At 40.1% G+C, this 26,428-nt stretch overlaps 1 protein-coding gene and 1 pseudogene across 3 annotated transcripts; one reads left to right on the forward strand and one right to left on the reverse strand.

Moving 5' to 3' along the window:
• Positions 1-1,352: 1,352 nt before the first annotated feature.
• On the reverse strand, positions 1,353-2,612 carry LOC147318366 (uncharacterized; annotated as a pseudogene).
• An 8,606-nt stretch (positions 2,613-11,218) lies between these two features.
• LOC147318367 (uncharacterized) lies at positions 11,219-16,349 on the forward strand. Of its 3 annotated transcripts, none has more exons than XM_086309824.1 (10): positions 11,219-11,306; positions 11,503-11,652; positions 12,901-13,046; positions 13,473-13,609; positions 13,728-13,821; positions 14,124-14,241; positions 14,380-14,603; positions 14,733-14,904; positions 15,083-15,210; positions 15,699-16,349. In XM_086309824.1, the coding sequence occupies exons 1-10, from the start codon at positions 11,219-11,221 to the stop codon at positions 16,014-16,016; spliced, it is 1,575 nt and encodes a 524-aa protein (XP_086165950.1). In that variant the 3' UTR covers positions 16,017-16,349. The 3 variants fall into 3 exon arrangements, with proteins under 3 accessions (XP_086165950.1, XP_086165951.1, XP_086165952.1); XM_086309825.1 differs by having other exon boundaries at positions 12,922-13,046; XM_086309826.1 differs by lacking the exon at positions 11,503-11,652 and having other exon boundaries at positions 12,922-13,046.
• The last annotated feature ends 10,079 nt before the right edge of the window (positions 16,350-26,428 follow it).

Here is a 26,428-nt window from a genome sequence, read left to right on the forward strand (position 1 = left end):
TCGTGTTAATTTAACACTGGAGATTTTGCTGTGTGCCGCCCTCAGGCAGGACCCCCGCGCACCTCGCTCAACAACAACAACAGCAGAAGCAGCGCACAGGTTTTAAGCATGTAAGGCATGATTGCAGATGCAGTGAAGGTGAGTCCATCTCATCTGCAGCAGCATCGCAGACCACGGCCGCCACAATAATAAAGCATTTTTTATTTAATTATAAATAAATTATTTCTCCTAATTACGTCCTGGGTTTTAAGTAATTAATAATACAAAAGGAAAAATCACAAAAAACATTTAAGGTCATGAAAATGAATTGCGATTTAGCAATTCAATGAGACATCCACCTTATTTATTGAAAAGTATTGGTATCTGTATTGGTATCGGCGATACTGGCCCGTATTTACTTGGTATCGGATCGATACCAAAATATGCAGTATCGCACACCACTATTGCTGCCGCCATATTGGAACCACTGTCATGTACTACTGCTTTTATTTTTGCAGGCAAGATGTCAAAGTTTGTTAACACCTCTTCCATCCATGTCATTATATTGAGATTGAAAATGTGACGTCATTCAGGGGTAAAACCGCAAAGGATTCTGGGTACGAGTGGTAAGCCGTAGTAGCGCATGCAGGCTTTCACATGAAAACAGTCACACAGCGATAAAAAGAAATACAAATAATGGCAAGAAGCTGTTGTAGTATTAACTGCAATAGCCGGTCGCATGACAGCCACGGGAAGCCGACGGGTAAAGAGATCGGTTTTTATTGGATTACGTTGTGGAAGAGAAATTGTTTAAGTCATGTTTCCGAAGTAACAAAGAGGCGACGGATGGCCTGGATTCAACTACCAAATATAACGTTGCAGAACACTCCAGCTCACATGTTAGTCTGATCCAAGCATTCCCACAAAGCTACGTCTTCTGTTGTAGTTATTACGTAATTTATCATAATTGTTGATGTAGGTTACAAATAAGTCTTAATTTGAATTGAATTCGTTGCTATGCTGCTTTGTTCACGGTGGCTTTGCGGGCTAATGTTTGTTGTGTTTTGTAGGAAAACCAGCCTACAAAATGCAGGAATGTGATCCAGACTGGGCCCCTCTATCAGCCTGGGTCAGACCGAGTTTAAAGCTGCTACCACAGCCAGATTTGATCGGTTAAGAAAGAGAGCGAGATCGAAACGTCCCGCATATATGTGCCCAAGTGTTGTATTGAAGCAATCAATTGATGAATAACTTTTCCAGTAGGGGAGAGTGAGGTAAGATGAGCCACTTTTTACTCATGTTGCCCTGGATGTGAGAAAAAATGACACAGAAATAGAATGATAACATATTCCTTTATTTCAGGATGTCTCCTTTCAAATGTAATGATCAGAATCTATGTCTGATGACGCTGCCCAAAATAATGACCTATTAAAAAAAAATGCTCCTTTGGCTCAACTTGCCCCAGATTAGGGGTAAATTGAACCTAGTCAGTGGGTAAACTGAGCCATCTTGGGGCAAACTGACCATGTAGTTTTTAAAATGTAAAACTGATCATATTGTGAAAAAAACCATTTTAACAGTTGTAAACCTGTGAGAACAAACCTGGAAACTGGTGGTTTCTAAACAAACCACCAGTTCAAAACCATTTATTCAAAAGAACTATTCAATATTCCAATGATCAAGGTTGCAGGGGAATATGAACTGTTGCTCCCTCCTTGCAGTTCCTCCAGCCTGTTGAGGTTGAGGTAGCTTCTTCAGCACATCCTTGCGTGGGAAAGATGCCTCATCATTTTCCTTGAACACAAACGTGGGTTTCTTACTGCTAGTGATCCCTCGGATTCTTCTGAGAAATCTGGCACTCACTTCGTTGTCTGCAAAGCTGTCAACCAGGCCAATGTAATGGTGGCTCCTGGATTTGGATGCAAATCTTACGATGACAAAGTCACCAACTACCAGGTCTGAGACATCTGGTTCACTTCTTTCATCGCTGGAACTCAGCGTGTCAGAAGTGTACTCAGAAGTGTCTTCAAATGGGATGGGAACATCACTCTACTCAGAGCTGCTTTCCACTGCAATTTTTGTCTGGGTTTGTTTCCTCTTCCACATTCCTTGCTTTTTGTGGATTATTTCTTTTTTGCCTTTCAGTTTATTTGTCCTTTCTTCATGGGCTCTCTCTCTCAATTGCCTGCTTTTCAGGTGTATCAGTCAGGATTCGTGTCTTCACACGCTTTCGATTTGTTTGTTTCCTGGGCTGCTGACTTTTGGGTAAGGGTAGAATATCAGTGGGAGACACATATCGAGCATGGTTGGGGTCACTTCGTGAACCACATGCATGTACAGGGTCTGGTAAAAATCTGGAACTGCTCTGCAAGCTTCTTGATATGCTCTGCTAGCTCCTTCTCCACCTCCTCAGAGAAGACTCTCTTTGCTGAAGCTGTTCCACTATAGCCAACCGATTTGACCTCCTATGTGTCCCTCTTTTTAATATATCTCCTGAGTGTTGACCTGTCAATTTGTCTTTCTTTAGCCACTGATCTTATGGACTTTCCTCCCTTGACTTCACTCGCTGCCCTTTCAATCTCCTCCAGGGGTGTTGAGCCCCAGCTGGTCTTCCGTCTGTAGGTCCTTGGCATGATATCTTTTCTATAATAGTTAACATATGACAAATACAACAAAAGGGTTCAGTATACTGAACTAAAATACTATTTAATAAGTCAGAGCCTTAAATAAATTTCAGTGCCTTATGGTGGGGTAGGTTGAACCATTGGATCAATTTACCCCATAGCCTTTGGCTCACGTTGCCCCATAGCCACCATTTTGAAAAAAACGGGCTAGCTTAGCAATTTAGGCTAATCTTTAGAAAACTTCTTCAGATGATATTATATTTTAGAAACCCACCAACATGTATAATATATCATCTTAGACACAGATACATTTGTTTTAATATTACAGTCAATTTACCTGATATGCAGAAATTTTACTTTGACAAGCAAAAAACATTTTTTTGTGTAATACAGACTTACCCCTTCTCCAATGTGCTCCTCTTTAATATAGCAGGATGGAAATGATGAGTGCTTCCTGGATTTATGGTCACATGACAAAACATGTACACAGTTACCTAGATACAAGGGGTGGTTCAACTTACCCACTGGCTCATCTTACCTCACTCTCCCCTATGTTGTTTTGAAATGTTTTTTTTTTTTTTTGCATTGTTGATTAGTTTTTCGCCGAAGCAGCTAATAAAGCACGATGGATTTTTTTTTTTTACAATTTTGCCTCTTTCCTGTAAGATTCTATAATAGAACGAAACAATAATGCCAGTTATAAATAAAAACAATAATTGAATGAATTACGAAACACTCATTTTATTTCTATTAGATCTGAAAATGTTGTGTAACACTACAACCTGAAACAACAAATAGATGCGTTGGCCTGTAACAGCAGCTGTGAGATGGAATAGTCCAAATCACCAAAGTAAACTGGAGCTGGGCTTGTTGCAGGATCTGAAGTTACTAAACATGTTGTGAGTGTGTGCACTCACACTTAGGACCATATAATAATAAATATGTGCGTGATGAAAGTTGTGCAGCATGCTAACGTCCTTACTCCACTCTGTATGCTCGTGTGGGTCTGACCCTTTCAATCCTTAGATTATTTCCTCGTACTTTTTCTTTTGCCTTTTCGTCACGTCTGTCTTTGTATGGAGCTGCCGTGTTCACAGTCGTTTTGTACATAACTGTTTTTGGGGCAAATAAAATGCAAGTAGGGATTAAACCGCAGAATTAATGATTGCCGGTGCCGGAAATACTAGCGCTTGATGCAGTGTTTTGATGTTGTTGCCACTTGTACCCACAATGCAATGTGCGAAAGTCACGTGGTCTGTCAATCTCTATTGGCACCAGCATGCCTGCCCTAAAGAGACATGGTGTCAAGGATGAAACTCTTCATCTTCCAATCTTCACTCAGGAAATGGCAAGACACACCAGGGTAGGGCTCTGCTGCACGACTGGTCCAGACATCAGCAGTCAGGGTGAAGAAACCTTTGACACCTCCAAGGGTCTGCTTTAACTAAAAATATGAGATGATTTGGAACAAAAGTAAGCAGTAGGAAGAAAATGACAGTATATTTTTTCATTATTAATCATGTTTGTCAGTTTATGCATCAAGATTTACATTTATCAATTCACTAATTCAGTTACATCGAATTCAATTAAGTAGGTTAAACAATAAACATTTAACATATCAGTAAAAAAAATCTTCACATAACGTGTGTTACACACTGAAGGAAGACAAGGTTCATCCAACGCAGTTCTGTGCTACTGATGCTTCCTTTACAATAACTGGACTGCGTTACTTTTGTGAGGGATTACATGTAATGGCCCTTTAGCAATCAGCCCTTAGTAAACAGAGTAAATGACAGACAATAAACCAGTAAACAATACACAACATAAGATGCACTGGCTGGTATACCAAAACATTTCTTACAGTTTTAACTGAAAGCAATCAACAGTTTTCCTTCATTTCTGATGGAACAACACGGCTAAGCAATCTAATGCAAGAGACTAACATCACTTAGAGTGGGGCAAAAAAGTATTTAGTCAGCCACCGATTGTGCAAGTTCCCCCACCTAAAATGATGACAGAGGTCAGTAATTTGCACCAGAGGTACACTTCAACTGTGAGAGACAGAATGTGAAAAAAAAATCCATGAATCCACATGGTAGGATTTGTAAAGAATTTATTCATAAATCAGGGTGGAAAATAAGTATTTGGTCAATAACAAAAATACAACTCAATACTTTGTAACATAACCTTTGTTGGCACTAACAGAGGTCAAACGTTTACTATAGGTCTTTACCAGGTTTGCACACACAGTAGCTGATATTTTGGCCCATTCCTCCATGCAGATCTTCTCGAGAGCAGTGATGTTTTGGGGCTGTCGCCGAGCAACACGGACTTTCAACTCCCGCCACAGATTTTCTATGGGGTTGAGGTCTGGAGACTGGCTAGGCCACTCCAGGACTTTCAAATGCTTCTTACGGAGCCACTCCTTTGTTGCCCGGGCGGTGTGTTTTGGATTATTGTCATGTTGGAAGACCCAGCCTCGTTTCATCTTCAAAGTTCTCACTGATGGAAGGAGGTTTTGGCTCAAAATCTCACGATACATGGCCCCATTCATTCTGTCCTTAACACAGATCAGTCGTCCTGTCCCCTTGGCAGACAAACAGCCCCATAGCATGATGTTTCCACCCCCATGCTTCACAGTAGGTATGGTGTTCTTGGGATGCAACTCAGTATTCTTCGTCCTCCAAACACGACGAGTTGAGTTTATACCAAAAAGTTCTACTTTGGTTTCATCTGACCACATGACATTCTCCCAATTCTCTGCTGTATCATCCATGTGCTCTCTGGCAAACTTCAGACGGGCCTGGACATGCACTGGCTTCAGCAGCGAACACGTCTGGCACTGCGGGATTTGATTCCCTGCCGTTGTAGTGTGTTACTGATGGTGACCTTTGTTACTTTGGTCCCAGCTCTCTGCAGGTCATTCACCAGGTCCCCCCGTGTGGTTCTGGGATCTTTGCTCACCGTTCTCATGATCATTTTGACCCCACGGGATGAGATCTTGCGTGGAGCCCCAGATCGAGGGAGATTATCAGTGGTCTTGTATGTCTTCCATTTTCTGATGATTGCTCCCACAGTTGATTTTTTCACACCAAGCAGCTTGCCTATTGTAGATTCACTCTTCCCAGTCTGGTGCAGGTCTACAATACTTTTCCTGGTGTCCTTCGAAAGCTCTTTGGTCTTGGCCATGGCGGAGTTTGGAGTCTGACTGTTTGAGGCTGTGGACAGGTGCCTTTTATACAGATGATGAGTTCAAACAGGTGCCATTCATACAGGTAATGAGTGGGGGACAGAAAAGCTTCTTACAGAAGACGTTACAGGTCTGTGAGAGCCAGAGATTTTCCTTGTTTGAGGTGACCAAATACTTATTTTCCACCCTAATTTACCAATAAATTCTTTACAAATCCTACCATGTGGATTCATGGATTTTTTTTTCACATTCTGTCTCTCTGGTGCAAATTACTGACCTCTGTCATCATCTTAAGTGGGGGAACTTGCACAATCGGTGGCTGACTAAATACTTTTTTGCCCCACTGTAGCTAGCGCACAAACGTTACTAGCGTTACCCACGGATACACTGAATCAACTCTCTTATTTGGTCACATTAAATGCCTTATAAACAAGAAAAACACTCTAAACATGTTACAGTAAATAAGTATCAACTTTACATAAACATATGTAGTGCTCATATACTGCTCTCACCTGAAACACAGCAAAACAGCAGTTCTGTGTTACTGATGGCTTCCATTACAATAACTGGTCTTATTTTGCCAGTTTGTCTCAGCCTCCACTACCACCTTCTGGCAAAACTAAATATCACCCTAACATCACATCAGGGGGGAGCAAATGAGCTTTTGGCTCTGTGCTATGATATGAACTGTTGTCATAACAATAGCAAAAAAAGGTGATGTTGGGTGGGGAGCACGAACTCGTCACAAGAACTTCAACAAGAATTCTGAGACTTGTTTTTGACGCTTAAAATACTCAGGGTGCCACACATGCTTTAACCAAAATTAATTAAATGAATGAATTAATGAATTGGTTGCTCAGTCAGCAAGCTCTTAATATTATTTCTTCATGAAATGTATTAAATTGTAATACAAATTGCTATTTTGTGTTTGTGGTGTGAGAGAGTAGGGAGAGAGACAGAGAGAGACCAACTTTCACAAAGGTTGCATCATATTTCTTTTCCATCATTTTGGTGAAGTGGGAGTGGCCTGGTAGGTAGTTATCATGGTAATCGGGGTTGAACTGCTTGATCATCTCTTTGAAACCTCAATCATCAACCATGGAGAGGCGTCTCATGTCTATCACCAAGATGTTCAACATTAATTCAGTCAGGATATCTGCTTGCTGGGGTGTGCATGTTGTTGGCTTGGTGACAAAGTTGTCCATTGAAGACAAACACATTTTCTTTTAGCAGTACTGTAACGTACCATTTACAGTCCACACACAGCCCAGGTGAACTACACCTGCAGTGATTCTACAGCATTTCCTCTAAGTTCAGCTATGAAAAATTGTGAATACATCCTCTCAGATAGCAATCCATAGAGACAGCACTGGAATTCCCATTCACAAACGTATACATCTGCAAATAACTTTTAACTGCAATTGACCCAAGCGTAATTATAGTGTTGTGTGCGTCTTGTATTTGTCATGCTTTTCACTTCAAAACCAACCTTTTAATTTTAGCCTAGCAGAGAATTTGTGGTCCTCAAATCTGTGGATACAGTTTACAAATATATGTACCTCAATTTTATGTGGAAGAAGTCGGTCACAGATGGCTTCCACAGCTTGTGTTGTTGAATCGCCAACTGTATCGTCTGTTTAACCACTCGATTAAATCTCTCAATTTGCCCAGTAGCAGTGCAAGATGAATGGTGATGGCGAATTTGTCTGTCTTCTATTAAGGCAGCAAAGGCAGCAGAGGTTCTCTGAACACCGCTTTGTATTGTAATAACAGTGTTTGTGTTAATGTTCTGAGTAAAAGCAGCCTCTGGCCATTTCCTATAATAATCAGTCAGATTATTAGATTAGATTAGTGATTATAACTACAAGAATCAGTGCTCCTTCAGCAAACATACCTAGATGCTGGAGGATCAAAGTCAAATTAACTCACAGTGACTACAGCAAACTTATGCCATGGGCCATCTGGCAGAGGTAAAACTGGTCAATCAACTGGCACAAATGACAGAAGTGAATGGCATTGATCACCTCTGTGTCCATGTTCAGCCACCAGTAGAGTTCACTTAGTCATTGCTTTGTCTGCAGCACTCCCTCATGAGACTCGTACGCAGTGGAAATCAGGTCAGGATGCAAAGCCATGAAAAACAAAAAGGTGGTAGAAAGAGTATTATGAGCAGTATTTGAGAAGGGCAACAAATACAGGGTCAGTGTCATCAACATGTACAGAAGCACCACTGGAACCAGCTGATGGAGCAGCAGGAAAGGGCAAGAAGTACGTGCAGTCCGCTGCAGCATTGGTGGTGGTCTGTCCGTAGGATAAAGTGGCGTTCCCAAAGGTATCTACCCCAACATTCAGCAGCCTGCATGGCGTGAGCAGAGTGTAACAACTGATACTTTACCAGTCACATGTCAGAACTCTGTAGCTCATGTCATACACACAGGGAGCATCCTGTCCTGCTCACTCATGCTACATCCTGTCTGGGTAATTCCTGTATTCAAAATACAAAAACAGGATGCAAAAGTCATCTATCACTAAAAATTCTCACTACATTTGCAGCTTGTCTGTGCTTTTGAAAATAAAACCTTTGCCTTGTTTGTAGCAGATCATTAAAGTGAAACTCATATTCATTGTGGAATAGTACCAGCAGAGTGATTTACAAACTCACGAGCCTGACAAAATATAGGGAAATGAGAGCTCCTATTTTGCTCCTATAAGACTATTCTGGGAATAACAGTCATTTTTATTCTAGAGCCCTTTGCGCTCAGAGGAAACTGGATTCATTATAACAACAACACTGCTATTGTTACATTCAGAATTATTTGTGCATGAAGATATCCACTTCTCCCAGTGTTTTGGCAAAATTGACAATGCAGAAATCACAGCAAAACAAACACCATACATCAAACAGCTAAAAGGTGTCAAAAGAACCGCTTGGATTATCACAGCCTTAGATAACAGAAATGCGTGTTGACACACACACACACACACACACACACACACACACACACACACACACACACACACACACACACACACACACACAGTCTTCTCCCACCACTAATCTGTAATCAGACTGCTATCCTTGCTGTCAACTGAGAAATTCTCTAATCATCTTAATGCATAACAGCCTTTTTAGTAAAACTGGGTCATTTTACTTTTACTTTCCGATTGCAAAATACTTTTTAAATGCAAGGGCTCAAACAACATTTGCCTTGATTGCATTGCAAGTAAAGTAAAGTAAATTTCTGAAATAGAAAATTAAATCTGGACTATGATCTTAATATCGCCAATGGGATAGGAATCTATTGACACAGATTGGCATGAGATACAACGGCCGAACTAAAGAGGAGCAACAGAGGCTGCAAGGGTGGAGCGAGGAAAGCGGATCACCGGAGGCGATTCAAACCATCAATCCCAACAGTGATAATGGGCAACGTGAACACATTACAGAATAAGATTGATGAACTGTCTGCTCTCAACAACCACCGACTCTACCGAGAGTGCAGTTTGTTTATCTTCACGGAGACGTGGCTAACCGAGCTAACGCCGCAGGCTAACATAGACCTATGTGGATTCACATCCATGAGAGCTGATAGGGACACACAGGCCAGCGGAAAAAGCGTTAACAACAGATATTGTAACCCTGGACACGTCTCCGTGAAAGTATAGGTATGCCGTCCGGACCTGGAGCTGTTAGCCATTAGCTTGCGGCCATATTATCTACCTCGCGAGTTCAGTGATGTGATCTATGTGTGTGTTTACATTCCTCCGAGGGCCTACGCAACAGCTGCCTGTGAGAATTCTTTACAAATCCTACCATGTGGATTCATGGATTTTCTTTTCACATTCTGTCTCTCACAGTTGAAGTGTACCTCTGGTGCAAATTACTGACCTCTGTCATCATTTTAGGTGGGGGAACTTGCACAATCGGTGGCTGACTAAATACTTTTTTGCCCCACTGTATGTACTGAAACCAACTACTTCCGCTTGTCAGCTTAAGTTAAAATGTTAATTTTTTCCTCTGATTATTTTTTTTAGCATTTTTTTACTGAGTTTGTTACAAATATTCAGGTTAAAAAAACTGTCGGAATTATTTTTAATGAGTTATGTTCACAAAGTCACATGTGCAGTACTCTGTACAGGCCTTTAAAACAAATAAAAATTTAACAGCTGTCGGCAGAACTGTAGGACTGAACAACTTCAGATCCCGAGTGTGTGAGGACAGAGAAGGATCAGCTCTATTTCAGATTTGAGATAAACTTTATATTTCAGTTTGTGATGATTCTGTTTGTGATTACAGGAGCCGTCCTCAGATTCAGACCTCAGCACCACCCAGTGACAGCAGACAGATCATCCTATATCTTCACTCTTTGTAGTAACTCCAAAATTAACTGAAGAAAACAGTACAAAGGTTAAAGTACCACATGTGCTGTCACTGAAAGCTGCAGCTGTTTTATTGATAAAGTTAAAGACAACAAGTCAAAAGGATTAATCACCCCTGTAACTGTGTCACTGTACATCAGCATTAACAGTACCTCAGTTTGGTGTTTCAGAAAACTGCTGATCTCAGACCTGCACAACTTCTGTTTTAAACACTGAATGTACTCACACAGGAAAACGGAGAGAGTAATTTTTCCAGAGTCAACATCATTTTCATCTAAAAGAGTAGTTATTGCACGTTTTGGAACCTAATCACTTCAATTGGCCGCTAGAGTTGGAGCCAAAAAACAGAGGAAATTCTATCAGAGTAATATAGAACGACCACGCCCATTTTCGCTTCTTAAGTTTCGTTTCTGCCGCCATTTTCTTATTCCGCAGTGGAACGGAGGCGACTGTCAGCATAAGCCAGGTAAGTGAGCAAAGTGCTAAATAATGATTTTATATAGAATAAAATGTGGAGTTTTTGTTTATGTGAAGGGTAATGCATGTATTATATTACAGCTTCTGAGTTTGTGGGTCTTACATGCTACATAATTGCCAAGGTTTATGCTAATGTTAGCTTCCAACAAAATTAATGTTGTTCGACCACTCAGACAGCTATATTTCAATAAACTTAATTTAGCATTGCTGAATAGCTCTTTTTAGGTAGTATAATTGACCAGGGAAGTGTGTTTTTAACAAATCCTGTGCACCAATGTTTTATCCAAAATGGTAGGTGAGCACATGTTTTTTACTCAGAATTGAATTGTGTGCATGGTTGCAGTCTGTAGCCCCTAGTGTATTAGATTAGCATTATACAAACTTCCTATTGCTGCAATGTAGAGCTTTCTATTACTTATGTGTTTTTTTTTTTACATGCTTTTTCATCAGAACAGAGCATCGTGAGATTGTAAGACATACAAGGAATATATGTGTGTGTTTTGTTCAATTTTGCAAGTATTTGTAATAAATCAGATTATTTAACAATATCCTTTTCATATCATGAAGGATGCAAGCTGTGCGTGTAAAGTATAGAGAACAACAAAAGTACATCTGTTTTGAGGGCCAACTGACCTACACATCGTTTTTGGAATGTGGTGAGTAAAAAAATCAAAGTTTCCAGTGTGTTTCATAGCTTGTGTGAATAAGTCAAGCTTTGGGGATGGTGCTATAATAGCTGCTATACCAAATGTTTAGGCTTTTTTTCTGGTTCAGTCTATGTAATTTCACTTTTTTTTTGCCTTGTTCTGGTATTAATTTCAAATGTATAATGCAATTTTATAATGTTCACAGTTGCCAAGAAGTTCAACATTCCAAACTTGGACTTCAAAGTTTTTGATGACTCAAAGACTGAAGTTGATGAGGATGTTTTTGATTTCCTTATGAAAAAACAAAACCTTGGTGTGCTAGAGATTTGTCAAGCACAAGGTCCAAATCCAGATGGTAAGTATCTTGGAATGTCATCATCATCGTCATTTTTAAACTTTTAATTGACCGGGTAGTGGGGAGAGAAACCACAGTCCAGTTTATTTCCTGGTTGCAAGTGGAGAGGGTGTGAGCAGTTACGTAAGCACAGTCAGTTGTCCTATCAAATTACTTGGTCCAAATATTAAGATTGGCCAAACTTTTTTCAGGATCCCACGGGAATGGAATAATGATGAGTTTCTATCCCTGATGGAATTTTTAACAGTTTAATGTCCCATCAGCTTGGTAACAGCATTTTAACTTAAGCAAAGAAAAATCTAACATCTGCAGAAAGGTAAATGTCACTAGAATCACTCAATCACTGAGCCACTGTGTCATTCATGCTTTAACCCTTGTATGGTGTTCGGGTCTGTGAGACCCGTGTTCAGTTTTTTTCAAAAGAAAAATTAAACAATTAATTATTTTTTCACGTGTAAATGTGTTGTGTCTTTCCACTCACTCCACTTGATTATAACTGATTTATTTATAACATTTTATATAAAAGAAAAACGAGAAGCACATTAATTCATAAATGTGATCTAACAAAGGTAAAGGGAAAAAATTAACCATGTTTGCTGTTCATATGTCTTGTAATTGGGATGAAGTAAACATCTGTTGAGTAATTTAACATAAAATTGTTTGATAGTGTTAATTTGGAAAGCCAAAACTCTAGCGGGTCCACCAGACCCATGAACACTGGCTGAGTAACAAAAATACGAACACCACACAAGGGTTAAGTCCTGGCTAGTAGAACATGTTCTGTGTAAGGCAAGCTAATAAATTTACTGAATTGTTTTCAAATAATCCTATATTTTGCTGGGTACTACAATGTTTATGATTGTGTAAATAACACTAACCATCATACGAACTTAAACAAGAAGGCAAGAAGACATGAAACACTAAACATATAAAGGCTAATTTACATCATGGAGCCCTGCTCTCAAAAACTGACATGGATTTAACTATTTCTGAAGCTGGATTTAAGAAATAACTGCTAAACATTTAAAAAGATTTTCTGTTTGTTATGGAATGTGATGTCATGTGGTTGGTTGTGACTAATAAACTTAAATTAGTTTATGTTATCGATTCTGTCACTCATTGGCTAAAACAGGAACATCAAGGCACTACAACTAAAAATCTTCAACACTGCTCACTCATAAAGCACTTTACAAACCCAGCTACATGAACCTCATTGTTGCAGTCAGGGGCAGCACAAAAGTGACCTCTATAATTTTTATGATTTGATAGATTCTTCTGCAAGCACCTCCTTTACCAGTTCCAGTGGAGAAATTGAAGTGGACTCTGATGACACCATATTATTGGAACACAGTCCTACAACAAGACGGAGAGCTGACGACACTTCTCTTGCCCGAGTAAGCTATGTAGTTTGCTGTATACCCTTTCAGAAAGTTGACACAAATTTGAATATATTATATGTATTATTATCACTGTCATAAAAGCACAAGATTCTGCTGTCTTTCCTTCAGCACAGGTCTGCAAATTGTAGACCAGATCGGCAACATAAAAAGTTAGTGTGCTTGAGAGACAGACAAATTTAAGGGTAATTATTTGTGCTTTTTAACAGAACTTTAGGTGGCTTTGAAGCACAGTGATCATGAATATCTAATGAACCTCAATTCTATACTAAAACATACTTAAAAAAAAATAACATGTATTCGTGACTATAGACCTTTGATTTGATCTAGAACGAACCTGAAAGCTTTTTTAGTATCACAAGAAAAATATTTATGATATATTGATTATATATTATTATATCGCTCTATTTTACTGTAACTTAGATGGTTGAAGATGTTCTAAAGAACAAACCAGGAGGAGAGAGGATCATCAATGAGTATGCCCGGACAAAAAGCCTAACGGATAGCAGACGGCGTGACATGGTCAAGATATTAGTTGCACATATGACAAGTGAACATGGGTATGCTGACATAGTTATTTCATAAGTATATATATGATAAATTCATTTATCATTTATTCATTCATTTATTTTCTTAGAGGTGGTATTTAGACTTTCAACTTTGTGTTTGTCTGTGTAGGACAAGTCCTTCAAGACGTGTTAAAGAGAAATATGCAAAGGGTATCATCACGTTGTTCCCATACCTGGCTGATCCTAGGAGCAGGCTGGGCTATGTAAGTACAAAAAAGAATAAGTTCAAACAATTTACTTTTCACTCGTGAATGTAAGACATTTTTCAGGCATGAAATATATGTAGAATTTACTTAACAGTTTGGCTCTGGATTGAGTAAAGCTGAAGATGTTTTTCTTTTCGCAGGACTTTCCTCTGTGCTGCCTTTTCTTAACTCTCATTATTTAAATCCCTTTAGAGTTCAGCGCTCCAGTCCCGAGCAAGGGAGCTCAATTGCTGCAATTTTCAGATTGAAAGTGTAAATATATTTTAACATGTTAATTAAAATATTTCATTTAATTTTAGGAGCATTTTTACAATGCAGAAGATGGGAGTGGGTATCTGGCTTGGAGATTGAAGTTTATCCAAAAGGAAGCTTCTAATGGACAAAACAAGACTCCCAGAATGTCAAAAACGCAAATGGGTATGTGATATTGTTAGTAGTTATAATTCAAGTCTCACTCATCTGGAGACTAAACTGCATGCATGAAAATTCTAGCTGAGTTCTCAAGCCTTGTAGGACACGGTGTCACTTTTTTGTCTTATTCATATCCACTGTTAGGGGGCCCAACATCTGATAGAGACTGTTTCAGAGAAGACAACTGCCTAATGACAGACAGCTTGTGTTCTGAGGCTATTGCACTGATGAAACATACAGCTGATGAAGGAATTGTTATGATGAAGATGAAGCAGACCTTCAACTATCGCCAAAAGATGATTCATGATCCAGTGAAGTCATCTGATATCTTTTTGGACTTCCCAAGATTCCTGGATATAGGAGGATTAGTATGTTTATCTTACCTTCAACTTCCCTCACTGTTACATTTATAAGTTGAGGTGCATCTGAGAAAAAAGTGAGCATAAAAGTTGTTTGATACAAGGAGTTTCAAAAACTTAATTTCATCTCTTCTGCAGATTGAACAAGATTTTACTTTGATGTTCGATGAAGCCACCTCTGTGAAGTTCCTGGAGAAGTGGCCCACTATCTACAAGCAGAAAGTCCTCAAACAAAGCCGTGGTCTCACGCAATCAGATGACCTTCAGTACCTTGTGCAAAATGCTGAATGCACAATAGAAGTGGAAAATGGTGAGATAAAATAAATGGAATTTTATTGTTATGTTTTAATTGGAGCATTTGAAAGTGTAACACCGTCACCTGCTGTCGCTTTTTTTTTTTTCAAAACTTTATAATGTAAGTGTTAACAGAGTTGCAGATAACGTGTTTTGGCAGCTAATTATTGTTTCCAATTTACTTATGTTTCCAGGATGGGACAGTGACATGTCATCCATTTTGATCCTTGTACACCTGTTACCACCATCACCTCATGGCCGCAAGAGACCAGGAAAGCTCTCAGCCAGACAAGCCTGTGACCATCTTGTCAAGTTTGTCAAGGTAAAGTTACAGTAAAGGAAACATAACTAGTTATATTTACATTGATAACAATATTTCAGACGAACTAAAAGGTGTATGTTTAAATACAACTATGAATTTAGTCATTACCAAGAGATGTATACAGCTCAGTCAAGCAGCCTTTATGTCTTCCACAACCATATGTAGGCTGTATTTGCAACATCACACATTTCTTTTATCACTTGAGTAAAGTACACAAACAACAAGTCATTCCAAACTTTAAGTTCATTGTAAATAGAAATGCTACAATTTCAACAAATTAACTGTCATGGTAATTAACATATTTATATAGATTATATCTGCATATAGATTTTTGTAGATATACAGATAACAGATACTAGTTTTGACAAGCTAGTAGTTAAAATTGAACTAGTTTTGTCTGTTTTGTATCTGTCCTTAATTCTGTCAGCTTCTTGTTTTTTAACCGAAGTCTTATCATGTTGGAACGTTTATCTGTCTTTGTGTCACAGACGGGAACTAGCATCCAGGGGCATCTCGATGGCATCACAGAGAGCCTTCAACCATACCTTCTTGCAGTGGGCACTCAGAGGAATGTGATTCACAAGTACTTCATTGTGATAGACAAACATGCAGTACCTTGTAAGTCACCAGGCTCTCTTGCTTGTTTTGATGAGCTTTTCAAAGCTCACTTTGTCTTTGGTACGTCATATGACCACGATCTGGTCAATATGTACAACTTCCTGCAGACCACCATTTACGAGATAGATGTTGATACAACCAAAGTGAATCCTAGGGTTGCAGAGTTGAGGGCTCGGATGCTGCGTTGAATATTTTTTTTTCTACTAAGAGTGTTGAGCTGGAATGTTTTGTTTCATTTGCAAGAGGTCCCAGACAAATGCTAATTCCTTGATAAAGCATTTCAAAGTGATCCATGGACTCTGTTCTGGTAAGACTCTTCGTCTTAAATGTGGCCAGTTTGGTTGTGCTCAAGTTTATGGCACATTTTCTGGGTTCAAGTTTTGTGTACAAGAGATGGACCTCATGTAATTTGTGTTGAAGAGCTTTTCTGTTGTAAAGCATTTGATTTACAGGTGTCATACAGTGATAGTGATTCCAGTTTTTATATTGTACCATACTGTTTCCTGTGAACAATAAAGGTGGCTGTTAAAATATAAATAATTTCTGATTTATTTATTGTACCTTGCAGTGAATGATAATACATAGAGGGCGAAATAAAGTCACATATTTTTCTTCTTTTAATTCTATTTAGAGTAAAATTTAGTTGTATGTAAAATTTTAATTCTATTTGGAGTGAAAATGTTGTTCTATTTGAAATAAATTAAAATTCAATTCTGAGTAAAATTCTGCTCTATTTAGAATAAAATACTATGTAGAGTAAAATTCTGTTCTACTCAGAGTAAAATTAGGGTGGAGTTGTTTTTATTTTATACTAAACTGAGTAAATTATCATCATGTGTATTAAAATATTTGCACTGAATAGAGTAGATTTAACTCTGAAAGTTTAACTCTACCGTAAGAGTAAACTTTACTCCATTTAGACTGGGACCAAATACTGTCTTTTTTAGAGTAAAATTTTTTTCAATTTGAGTAAAATTTACTCAGTGAATTTTACTGTGCAGCTACATGAAGATGATGTTTTCTCTGACACAATTAAATAAAACCTGATTAAAGTCAAAGGTTGTTACTTGTATTTGAACTAAAAACTTGTGATCTGGAATTCTTTCACTGTTTTTGACAATAGTGTGTTATTTATCATAAAGTAATTCAGAGTCATTCATACCAGTCAGTGTGCGGCACGGTGGTTAGCACTGTTGCCGCACAGCAAGAAGGTCCTGAGTTCAATTCCAACATCAGGCTGGGGTCTTTCTGTGTGGAGTTTGCATGTTCTCCCCGTGTTTTCGTGGGTTCCCTCCAGGTACTCCGGCTTCCTCCCACCGTCCAAAGACATGCAGCTTGTGGGGATAGGTTAATTGGATGACTGCCACTAGGTGTGAATGTGCGAATGAGTGCGAATGGTTGTCTGTCCCTGTGTGTTAGCCCTGCGACAGACTGGCGACCTGTCCAGGGTGTACTCTGCCTCTCGCCCTATGACAGGTGGGATAGGCTCCAGCGCCCCCCGCGACCCTGAAAAGGATAAGCGGAAGCAAATGGATGGATCATACCAGAGTAACCAGAGAGCACAACATATATTTTACTTTCTACAGGACTTCAAGCTATGATATTATGTAAAAGTCCAGACCCCCTGAGGATTATCTGAGTACTTCTAACATTACACAAAGCAAAGGTCTCCATCAGTGTTCATGAAATGCTGGGTTCATCCTTCTTGTGAGGGAGCTGCTGGTGAAGATCACGAGCCCTGCTTGATCCCGGCGATGAGTTTCAGTCCTCCTGGTGTTTCTGAAATGATGCCTCTCACTGTGGGTCAACAGAACATCTGGCACAGGACAGCTGTAATGAAAGAAATTGAAGAAGTTTTGGGGGGGCGCTCGTGTGCAGCTATGGAGTAGACGTGTTTTCTGTGCTCTCCGTGCCTTCTCACTCATAAAGTTGCACTTTAAGTTTATTTCTAGCTGGGTAGTTTTAAAATCTGTTTCGCGGACTGTCGGAGCCGATCTTTTGTCATCATGCCGAAGAAAGATGAGAGCCAGAGGGATACGTCCAAGGCGAGCCAGTCGGCGGCAGGTAATGATGCCATATTAGCGGCTATCGCTAACCATGGAGCTGAGCTTTCCAAAATAACCTCGCTCGTGGACGGGTTGAAGAAGTCGGTTGAGGGCCGTCTCGATGCAATTGATGCAACGCTAACTTCTCTCCAGAAGAAATATCATGAGTCTGAGCGCCGGTTTGAAGACCTTGATGAAGCTATGTCCGCTAACGATAGCCGATTAGCAGCGCTGGAAGCATCGTGCAAAGAGCTACAGGTGGTTAACACTCTCCTCAAAGCTAAAGTCAACGATCTGGAGGGGCGCTCTCGCCGACTCAACGTGAGGATTGCGGGAGTTAAGGAAGGGGATGAGAAAGGCAGCCCTACCGACTTCGTTGCTAACCTACTTCCAGAACTTTTGGGTCGTGAGAACTTCAGCAGGCCGATAAAAATAGACCGAGCCCACCGTAGCCTGAGACCGAAGCCACAGCCCAATGAACGGCCACGTGTCATCATCGCTAAAGTCCACAACGACCGTGATGTGTTTGACATACTACGACTCAGCAGGCAAAGGTCTCCTTTGCTGTACCGCGGAGACAGAGTTTCCATTTTTCCTGATTACACTGCGGACGTCTCGGCGCAGCGGCAGGCCTTTGGTGGTGTGAGGAAGCGGCTGATCGACGCCGGTGCTAAGTGCTCTCTTCGCTTTCCCGCAAAGCTCCATGTCGAATATAACAACACATCGAAGACTTTTATGTCGCTGGAGGAAGCTGCACGGTTTGCTGACTCCATTGGCTCTGCAAATGAATAATAATTCACAAGTGACCTACTAATTTCACGACATGTTTACATATTCGCGCATTTTCTGCAGTAATGTTCTCTACCCAGCTATGTTGAATGTTTTGATCCAACATCTTTGTCCTCAGCTGATCAATGCGCAATATAAAGGTTTTTTTGGTTTGCATACTGTGATTTACATACTGTAGAGTTCATCTCTTTCCCGCACTGAAACGGTGTACAGTGCCTATTTTGCCTATTGGGTTTTGCCTCTACAGTATTTGTGTTACGTTGTGATATTGGGAATATGCACATGTTTCTGTATGCTCTGTCTCATTTCTGCATATTTGCAGTTTTGTTGCAACGGTTAAAGTTTTATATCCATCTAGATATTTGAGTTGGATCTTTCGTACTTGGTGCACAATTTTGTTTTTCATGTTTGTTAAATAGATTATATGTGGGGCGCACGGGGCTCCACGGTATTTTCTTTGAGTATTAGTGTTCAGTCAGGCTGGCCCTGGTTCCCGGCTGCCTCCCTGTTGGATATTGGGGGTGTTCCGCTATCTTTTTTTCTGCGGTTTGTGGGGTGGGTGGGTGGGGGTGGGAGGGGGGGGGGGGGGTCTACTTGTTTCTAAATATGTGTCGTTTTTGTTTTTTGATGTAAGTGCCAGCTCTTTATTTGTCAAACCTCAAAGCCTTCATTTTGTCCTTCCACATCGTCGTACACCATCCACTCACTTAAGATGGGGATGAGCCACATCACTTTTATGACCTGGAATTGTCGGGGTATGGGCAAAGCTCTTAAACGTGGTAAAGTATTTTCGCATTTAAAATCTCTGTCTTCTGATTTTTTTACAGGAGACCCATATCCAACCTTCAGAGCAGAGGCGATTAAGATCGGTATGGGTGTCACAGGTGTACCAGTCCGCCTTTTCTTCCAGGGCGAGAGGGGTTGCCATTCTTGTTCGCAGAACTATTCCTTTTATATTCAAAACTCAGATATGTGATCCAGGTGGGAGGTTCATACTTGTTACAGGTACAGTCAACTCCACCCCTGTAGTCCTCTTGAACATCTATGCCCCTAATTTTGACAACCCTGACTTCTTTAGTAAAATATTCAATCTTGTCTCACAATACAATGACCATAATATCATTATCGGTGGTGATTTTAATTGTTATTTCGATCCATTGTTGGATAGGTCTTCTGCGTCCCTGGCCCCAACCTTGAGAGCTGTTTCTGTACTCAATACTCTTACTAAATCTTTGGACTTGGTTGACATTTGGAGGCACCAGCATCCGTTAGAAAAGCAATACTCTTTCTTCTCCCCTGTCCATGGCAGCTTCAGTAGAATTGACTATTTTCTTATTGATTCCAGGCTTATTTCGAAAGTGGTTAGTTCCACTTATCACAGTATTTTAGTTTCGGACCACGCACCTCTCTCAACGGTAATTGACTTCAACCTATATACCCCCCAATACAATTGGAAATTTAACCCCTCTTTATATCTAAATGACTCTTTTACGGTTTACCTATCTACTAAAATCGCAGAATTTTTACAATTTAATGATAATGGTGTAGTTTCGGACTCTGTTTTGTGGGAGTCCTTTAAAGTCGTTATTAGAGGTCATATTATTGCTTATCAAGCTTCTCAGAAGAGGGACAAACTCAGGCTGCGTACTAATATTGAGGCAGAGCTGTCTGTGTTGGAGGAGAAGTATCGCGATACCGGGGCTGCTGACACACTTAATACCATTCTCAAATTGAAATATGACTACAACCACATGTTGGGGGAGCAGGTCATGAATTGTATTCGTCGATTAAAACAGAAGCATTTTGAGCTTGGTGAAAAGACTGACAAGGTGCTTTCCAGACAGCTGAAGGGCATTCAAGCTGAAAGGGCGATACACAGAATTCTCTCTGCAACTGGCCAGTTGCTGTCTGATCACAAGCAGATAAATGACAGATTTCGCAGTTTTTATTGTCAGTTATACACAGAGGTGTGGACTCGAGTCACATGACTTGGACTCGAGTCAGACTCGAGTCATTAATTTTATGACTTTAGACTTGACTTGAAAAAATGTTCTAAGACTTGTGACTTGACTTGGACTTTTACACCAATGACTTGGGACTTGAATTGGACTTGAACCGGTTTACTTGAAAAGACTTGATATTTTACCCCAAATATAAAATTTAGCATTATATAGAGATTGAAAATGTGACGTCATTCACGGGTAGAACCGCAAAGGATTCTGGGAACTCGTGGCAAGCGGTACTAGCGCACGCAGGCTTTCAATTAAAATCAGTTATACAGCGATAAAAAGAAACACAAAAATGTCAAGAAGCCGTTGTATTATTAACTGCAATAGCCGGTCGCATGACAGCCACGGGAAGCCGACGGGTAAAGAGATCGGTTGTTATCGGATTACGTCGTTGAAGAGAAATTGTTCATGTTTCCGAAGTAACAAAGACGCGACGGATGGCCTGGATTGCAGCCATTCAAAGATCAAATATAACGTCCCAGAACACTCCAGCTCACAGGTTAGTCTGCTCCAAGCATTTACACGAAGGTCAGTGTTTTTTAGTAGTTAATACGTCATTTTCATAACATAATTGGTGATATAGGTTACAAGCAAGTCTGGCGCTGAACAGAAATTGTCGCGCTATGCTCCTTTATTTATTGTGCATAAATAGTGAATTGTCCTAACACAATATTGCGTTTCGCTTCTGTTATTATGGTACATTGACAAAAACATATACTTTTATTCACAGGATAAAACAGGTTTTTGTATCACTAATTGCCCAGTACGATTACAGCATACAATATTATTGTCACTGCTACATTTCTGTGATGCTACCAGAAATTATTTCCACTACTAATTAATTACCGTTGAGCTCAAAGGTCCTATTAATAAACGGTTAAGGAATGTGTATTTATGAAGACGATTTGTGAGACTGGTAAACTTATGATATGTACGATGGTCTTTCGTTCTACACGGTGCATTTCAAGGTCCTGCACCCATCCGTCGGTAAACTGTACCTGGGCTTGTTGCAGTGACCTGAAGTTACTAAACTTCATGAGTGTGTGCGCTCACTCCAAGAACCGTATGATTATAAATATGCATATAAATATGCTAAGATGAGATAGCTGACTTCATCTAACTAGCAAATGTTGTCCAGGCTACGTTGGTGATACAGTTTTTTTTTAATGTGTATGATATTTTTGTCATGCGATTTTAAAGCTGGTCCTACAACCACATCCAAGAATAACATGCAGCTTATCTCAGAACTGTCGGTGAAAATTATTCTTGGAGCTAAGTTTAATTGAGCTGCATTTTAAAGAGGTGCAATTTCACAATTTGTGTATATTTTCTAAGTTCACTATTTTGTCATGTGTTGAGAAAAACACAGATTTAAAAATTACATGGTCTAATATTTACATTTAGCATAACTGCAACATTATTTTTTCGTTTGTTTTTTTTAAAGACTCGAAAGGACTTGAAATTCAAAGTTTCAGACTTGTGACTTGACTCGGACTTTTACACCAGTGACTTGAGACTCGACTCTGACTTGCCTGACATTACTTGAGACTTGACTTGAGACTTGAGGATAAAGACTTGAGACTTACTTGAGACTTGCAAAACAATGACTTGGTCCCACCTCTGGTTATACACATCTAGTACTACGGCCACAGTTGCTGAAATCACTAATTTTCTTAATGCTTTAGACATCCCGACTCTTCCTGAGGCTGCACGGGGCTTCCTCGATGCAGACTTTACGCTGGAGGAAATTAGAAATGCAATCTGCTCCTTTCCTAATGGAAAAGCTTGTGGTCCGGACGGTTTCGGGATAGAGCTTTATAAGACACATATTGACGTTATCGCTCCCCTGCTACTTCGGATGGTAAATTGCGCAGTGTTAAACGGCTCATTCCCTCATTCTTTCTACGATGCCCATATATGTCTCCTCCTGAAAAAAGACAGAGACGAAACTAATGTTTCTTCCTATCGTCCCCTAAGTCTTCTCAACTCAGACCAAAAGATAATTGCTAAAGTCCTAACCAACCGGTTAAATAAGCACATAGGTTCTATAATTCATCCTGACCAATCGGGTTTTATCCCCAATAGATTCTCTTTTTCTAATACTAGATGTCTCTTAAATGCGATGTACTCAACGACACTGCCCAATTCTGCGGTGATTTCACTAGATGCCCAGCAGGCTTTCGACCAAGTGGAATGGAGTTATTTGTTTGCTACTCTTGAAAAATTTGGTTTTGGGTCGAATTTTTTGAATATGATTAAGTTGCTTTACGCTTGCCCTCGTTCCTCGGTCCTTACCAACCATGAGAGGTCGCTCCCGTTCCTCTTACACCGTGGGACAAGGCAGGGTTGTTGCCTCTCTCCAATGCTTTTTGCTTTAGCTCTTGAGCCGTTGGCCATTGCCATCAGAGCCAATTCCCATATCTCTGGTATAAATTGTGGCACGTCAGAGTACACCATCGGTCTGTATGCAGATGATATCATATTGGCTCTTTCAGATTTAAAGATCTCCCTTCCACCACTTCTTAAGCTGATTGACAGCTTTGGCCACCTATCAGGGTTCACCATAAATTGGAAGAAGTCTGTTCTTATGCCGCTGTCGTCTGGTCTGGGCCCTGATTTCCTGTCTAGTTTGCCCTTTAAGGTCTCCCAGGATTACTTTTCATACCTGGGTATTAACATCCCTAGGAACTCAAAACTCCTCTTCAGGCTTAATTATTCGGTTCTAACTGATGAGCTCAAGTGTATGATAGATAGGTGGAAACTTCTCCCACTTTCAATGATTGGCCGTATCAATATAATCAAAATGGTTGTACTCCCTAAATTCATGTACCTATTCCAGAACGTTCCTATTTTTCTCAGGTCTTCCTTTTTCAAAGCGTTGGATGCCATTATCATGCCTTTCGTTTGGGCCTACAAGCCCCCCCGCATCTCGAAGTCTCACTTGCAAAAGCCCTCGGACGAGGGTGGTCTGGGCCTTCCAGTTTTCAGACATTATTACTGGGCCTGTAATGCCAGAGCCTGGGTCTTCTGGAATCTGCCTATAGTTGGTGATGCTGTGGGATGCAGGTCCAGCCCTAAATGGCTCGAATTGGAGCTTAGCACTGCTATCGAGCACACTGGAGCATCCTTGCCAGCTATCTTATTTTCAAAATCGGTTATTAAAAGTGCATGTGATGACTTTATTCTTTGCAACTCCATAAAAATATTGAATCAAATTAAGAGAATCTTGAACCTCCCGGTAGTGTCAACTTTTGCCCCGATCTGCCACAATCCTAGCTTTACGCCTAGTACAATGGATGCTGCTTTCAAACAATGGCCTGTCAAAGGGTTAATTGCTATAAAGGATCTTTATATCGACAATCATTTTGCCTCTTTTGCTCAGCTTCAGACAAAGTACAATCTCCCTACAAGTCATTTTTTTCGGTACTTACAAATTAGGAATTATGTCAAGCAAGCATTCTCAAATTTAGATACCATCCCCATATTTTACAATATGATGAACGAACCTCCCACCTCAAAACACTTAATTTCTCGGCTTGTCAACCTTTTTTCTTCGGCAGCCCCCTCTTGCCATATTAAAGAGGCTTGGACAAGGGACACTGGTTTGGTTATCTCTGACGATCTATGGGCTGAAGTGTTAAGTCGGATAAAACTATGCTCTGTTAACGCCCGGCTTCAGTTAATTCAATTTAAGGTTGTCCATAGACTGCACTATTCCAAAACCAAATTGAACAAGATTTTTCCTAACGTTTCCCCCAAATGTGATAAATGTAAACTTGTGGACGGTACTCTTGGCCATCTTTTTTGGTCCTGTTCTACGCTTACAGCCTTTTGGACTAGTATTTTTAGTTTCTATAGCACTGTTTATGATAGGCAACTGTATCCTGACTGTCTTATGGTGATCCTGGGCTGCTCCGGTGACTCCTTGGCACTTCCCTTTGCTGTTCAACAGGCCCTCATGTTTGGTATGGTGATTGCCAAACGTTTGATTCTGGGGGAGTGGAAATCTGCCTCCCCTCCCTGCTTCAAGAGGTGGCTCGAGGAGATGGTCTCCTGTCTATACCTGGAAGAAATTCGGTTCTCTACGTCTGATTCCATGGAGAAGTTCAGGAAGATATGGGGGCCCTTTATAGACCACATTAAGAAGGACAGTCCACGCCCTGGGTCCTGACCACATTGTTTTAACTGCTTTCATTCTGAGCTGTTGCCCATAACTGTTTTTGCATGATTGTTATCAGCTCCTCCTAGCGATCTTTGGATTTGATCTTGTGGATTGGACTCACTAGATTGTGAGTTGTTTGACATGTATACCAGTTGCTTTGTTTGCTTCTCTGCTGTTTTTAATAAGTGCTGGCCTTGTACCCTGTTGTGTGGTTTGTTGCTCTGTTTTTTTTGTTTGTTTGTTTGTTTTTTTTGGTTGTTATTGTCTTTATTGTCTGTGTTCTTCTGTCCCGCTGTTTGTGAATGTGTAAAAAAATTTTGAAACTTGCATAAATAAATACATTAAAAAAAAAAAAGAAATTGAAGAAGTTTTGAAAAAAAATCTTGGAAATGCCCTAAATGTGAGAAGCAGATTTTGTATTTACTTTTCTTTTGCCAATCAAGATAACTAAAAGTATAATTTTCACCATACAACTACTAACCTTGTCATCTCCTGCACTGTCTGTTCTGGGCTCTGGGCGTGTCCTTCCCAGCGCTCATGAGACTGCTTTGCTGCACTGTGGTATGAGGTGCTAACCTGTTGACAGTGTTAATTTTAAAATGTATTCCACCAAAGATTATAGAAGTAACGTATTCTGAATACTTTACAACTACATGAATGTGCTATTGCTGTGTGATTTATTACTGTTACTGAAGGTTACTCTCCATACCAACACCAACTAGATGTTTAAATCTTAATATAAATGAGTAACAGTAGGTGCACATCAGGTAAGGCTGCACTTTTTGCAGCGATCTCGTATAGAAAACAGGTCGCGGCTCCGAACCGTAGTAAAGGGACCTCTGGCTAATACGTCGGGTTCGTGTTGGGCTCGTAGCTGAAAACTAGCTTTACTTTGTTGTCTGGGTCACTTTGCTAGCGAGAGACAGAGAGAGGCGTTGAAAGGCTGCTGCAACAGAGCTTATTGTTTCAGAGGAAAACACGAACACGGTGTACAGCTTACTTACAGCTGGGCTCGTCAGGCACTCTTCTTGGCTGCAGTGGTTATTATTATTATATATATATATTATATATATTATTATTATATTATTTACATGCTTCCAGCTCCCGTTTCTGCTCCGTGACAGCTGTACTTTTCCTTTTTCTCCCTCCCTCGCTCACAGACACATAACGGGTATGGCAGTCCATTCTCCCTGCAGCACGGACTACACCGCCCATCAGGCTACATTGTTTAGGGCGATGCCTGTAACACTCTGCTATTGCCTTCATATTAAATCATTTTTGTGTAATAATTTTTAGAGGCTCCTATTGTGTGTTTTGTTTGGGTTTCCACCGGCGTGGAATTACCAAAAATAGAGAGACCATAGCCAAACATATGAAACAGGAAAATACCACCATGTAATCCATTTATTTCAACAAACTAACTGTATTCTCAATATCACCTATTGAACGGTAACTGTAACGGATACATTTACTCATATTTTATATTTTAAATACGTAACGCCAGTGCATGTATTATGTTACTCCCCAACACTGCCTGTTGTTGAGATCCTGAGATCCGCTCCTAAAACACCGGCCTCCAACTCCTGAAGAGACAT

This window comes from Aulonocara sp. 'chitande type north' Nkhata Bay, linkage group LG11 (genome assembly GCF_057382095.1).
Source record: "Aulonocara sp. 'chitande type north' Nkhata Bay isolate Kocher_YH1m ecotype deep benthic linkage group LG11, A_spYH_male_GT1.1, whole genome shotgun sequence".
Taxonomy (NCBI): Eukaryota; Metazoa; Chordata; class Actinopteri; order Cichliformes; family Cichlidae; genus Aulonocara; species Aulonocara sp. 'chitande type north' Nkhata Bay.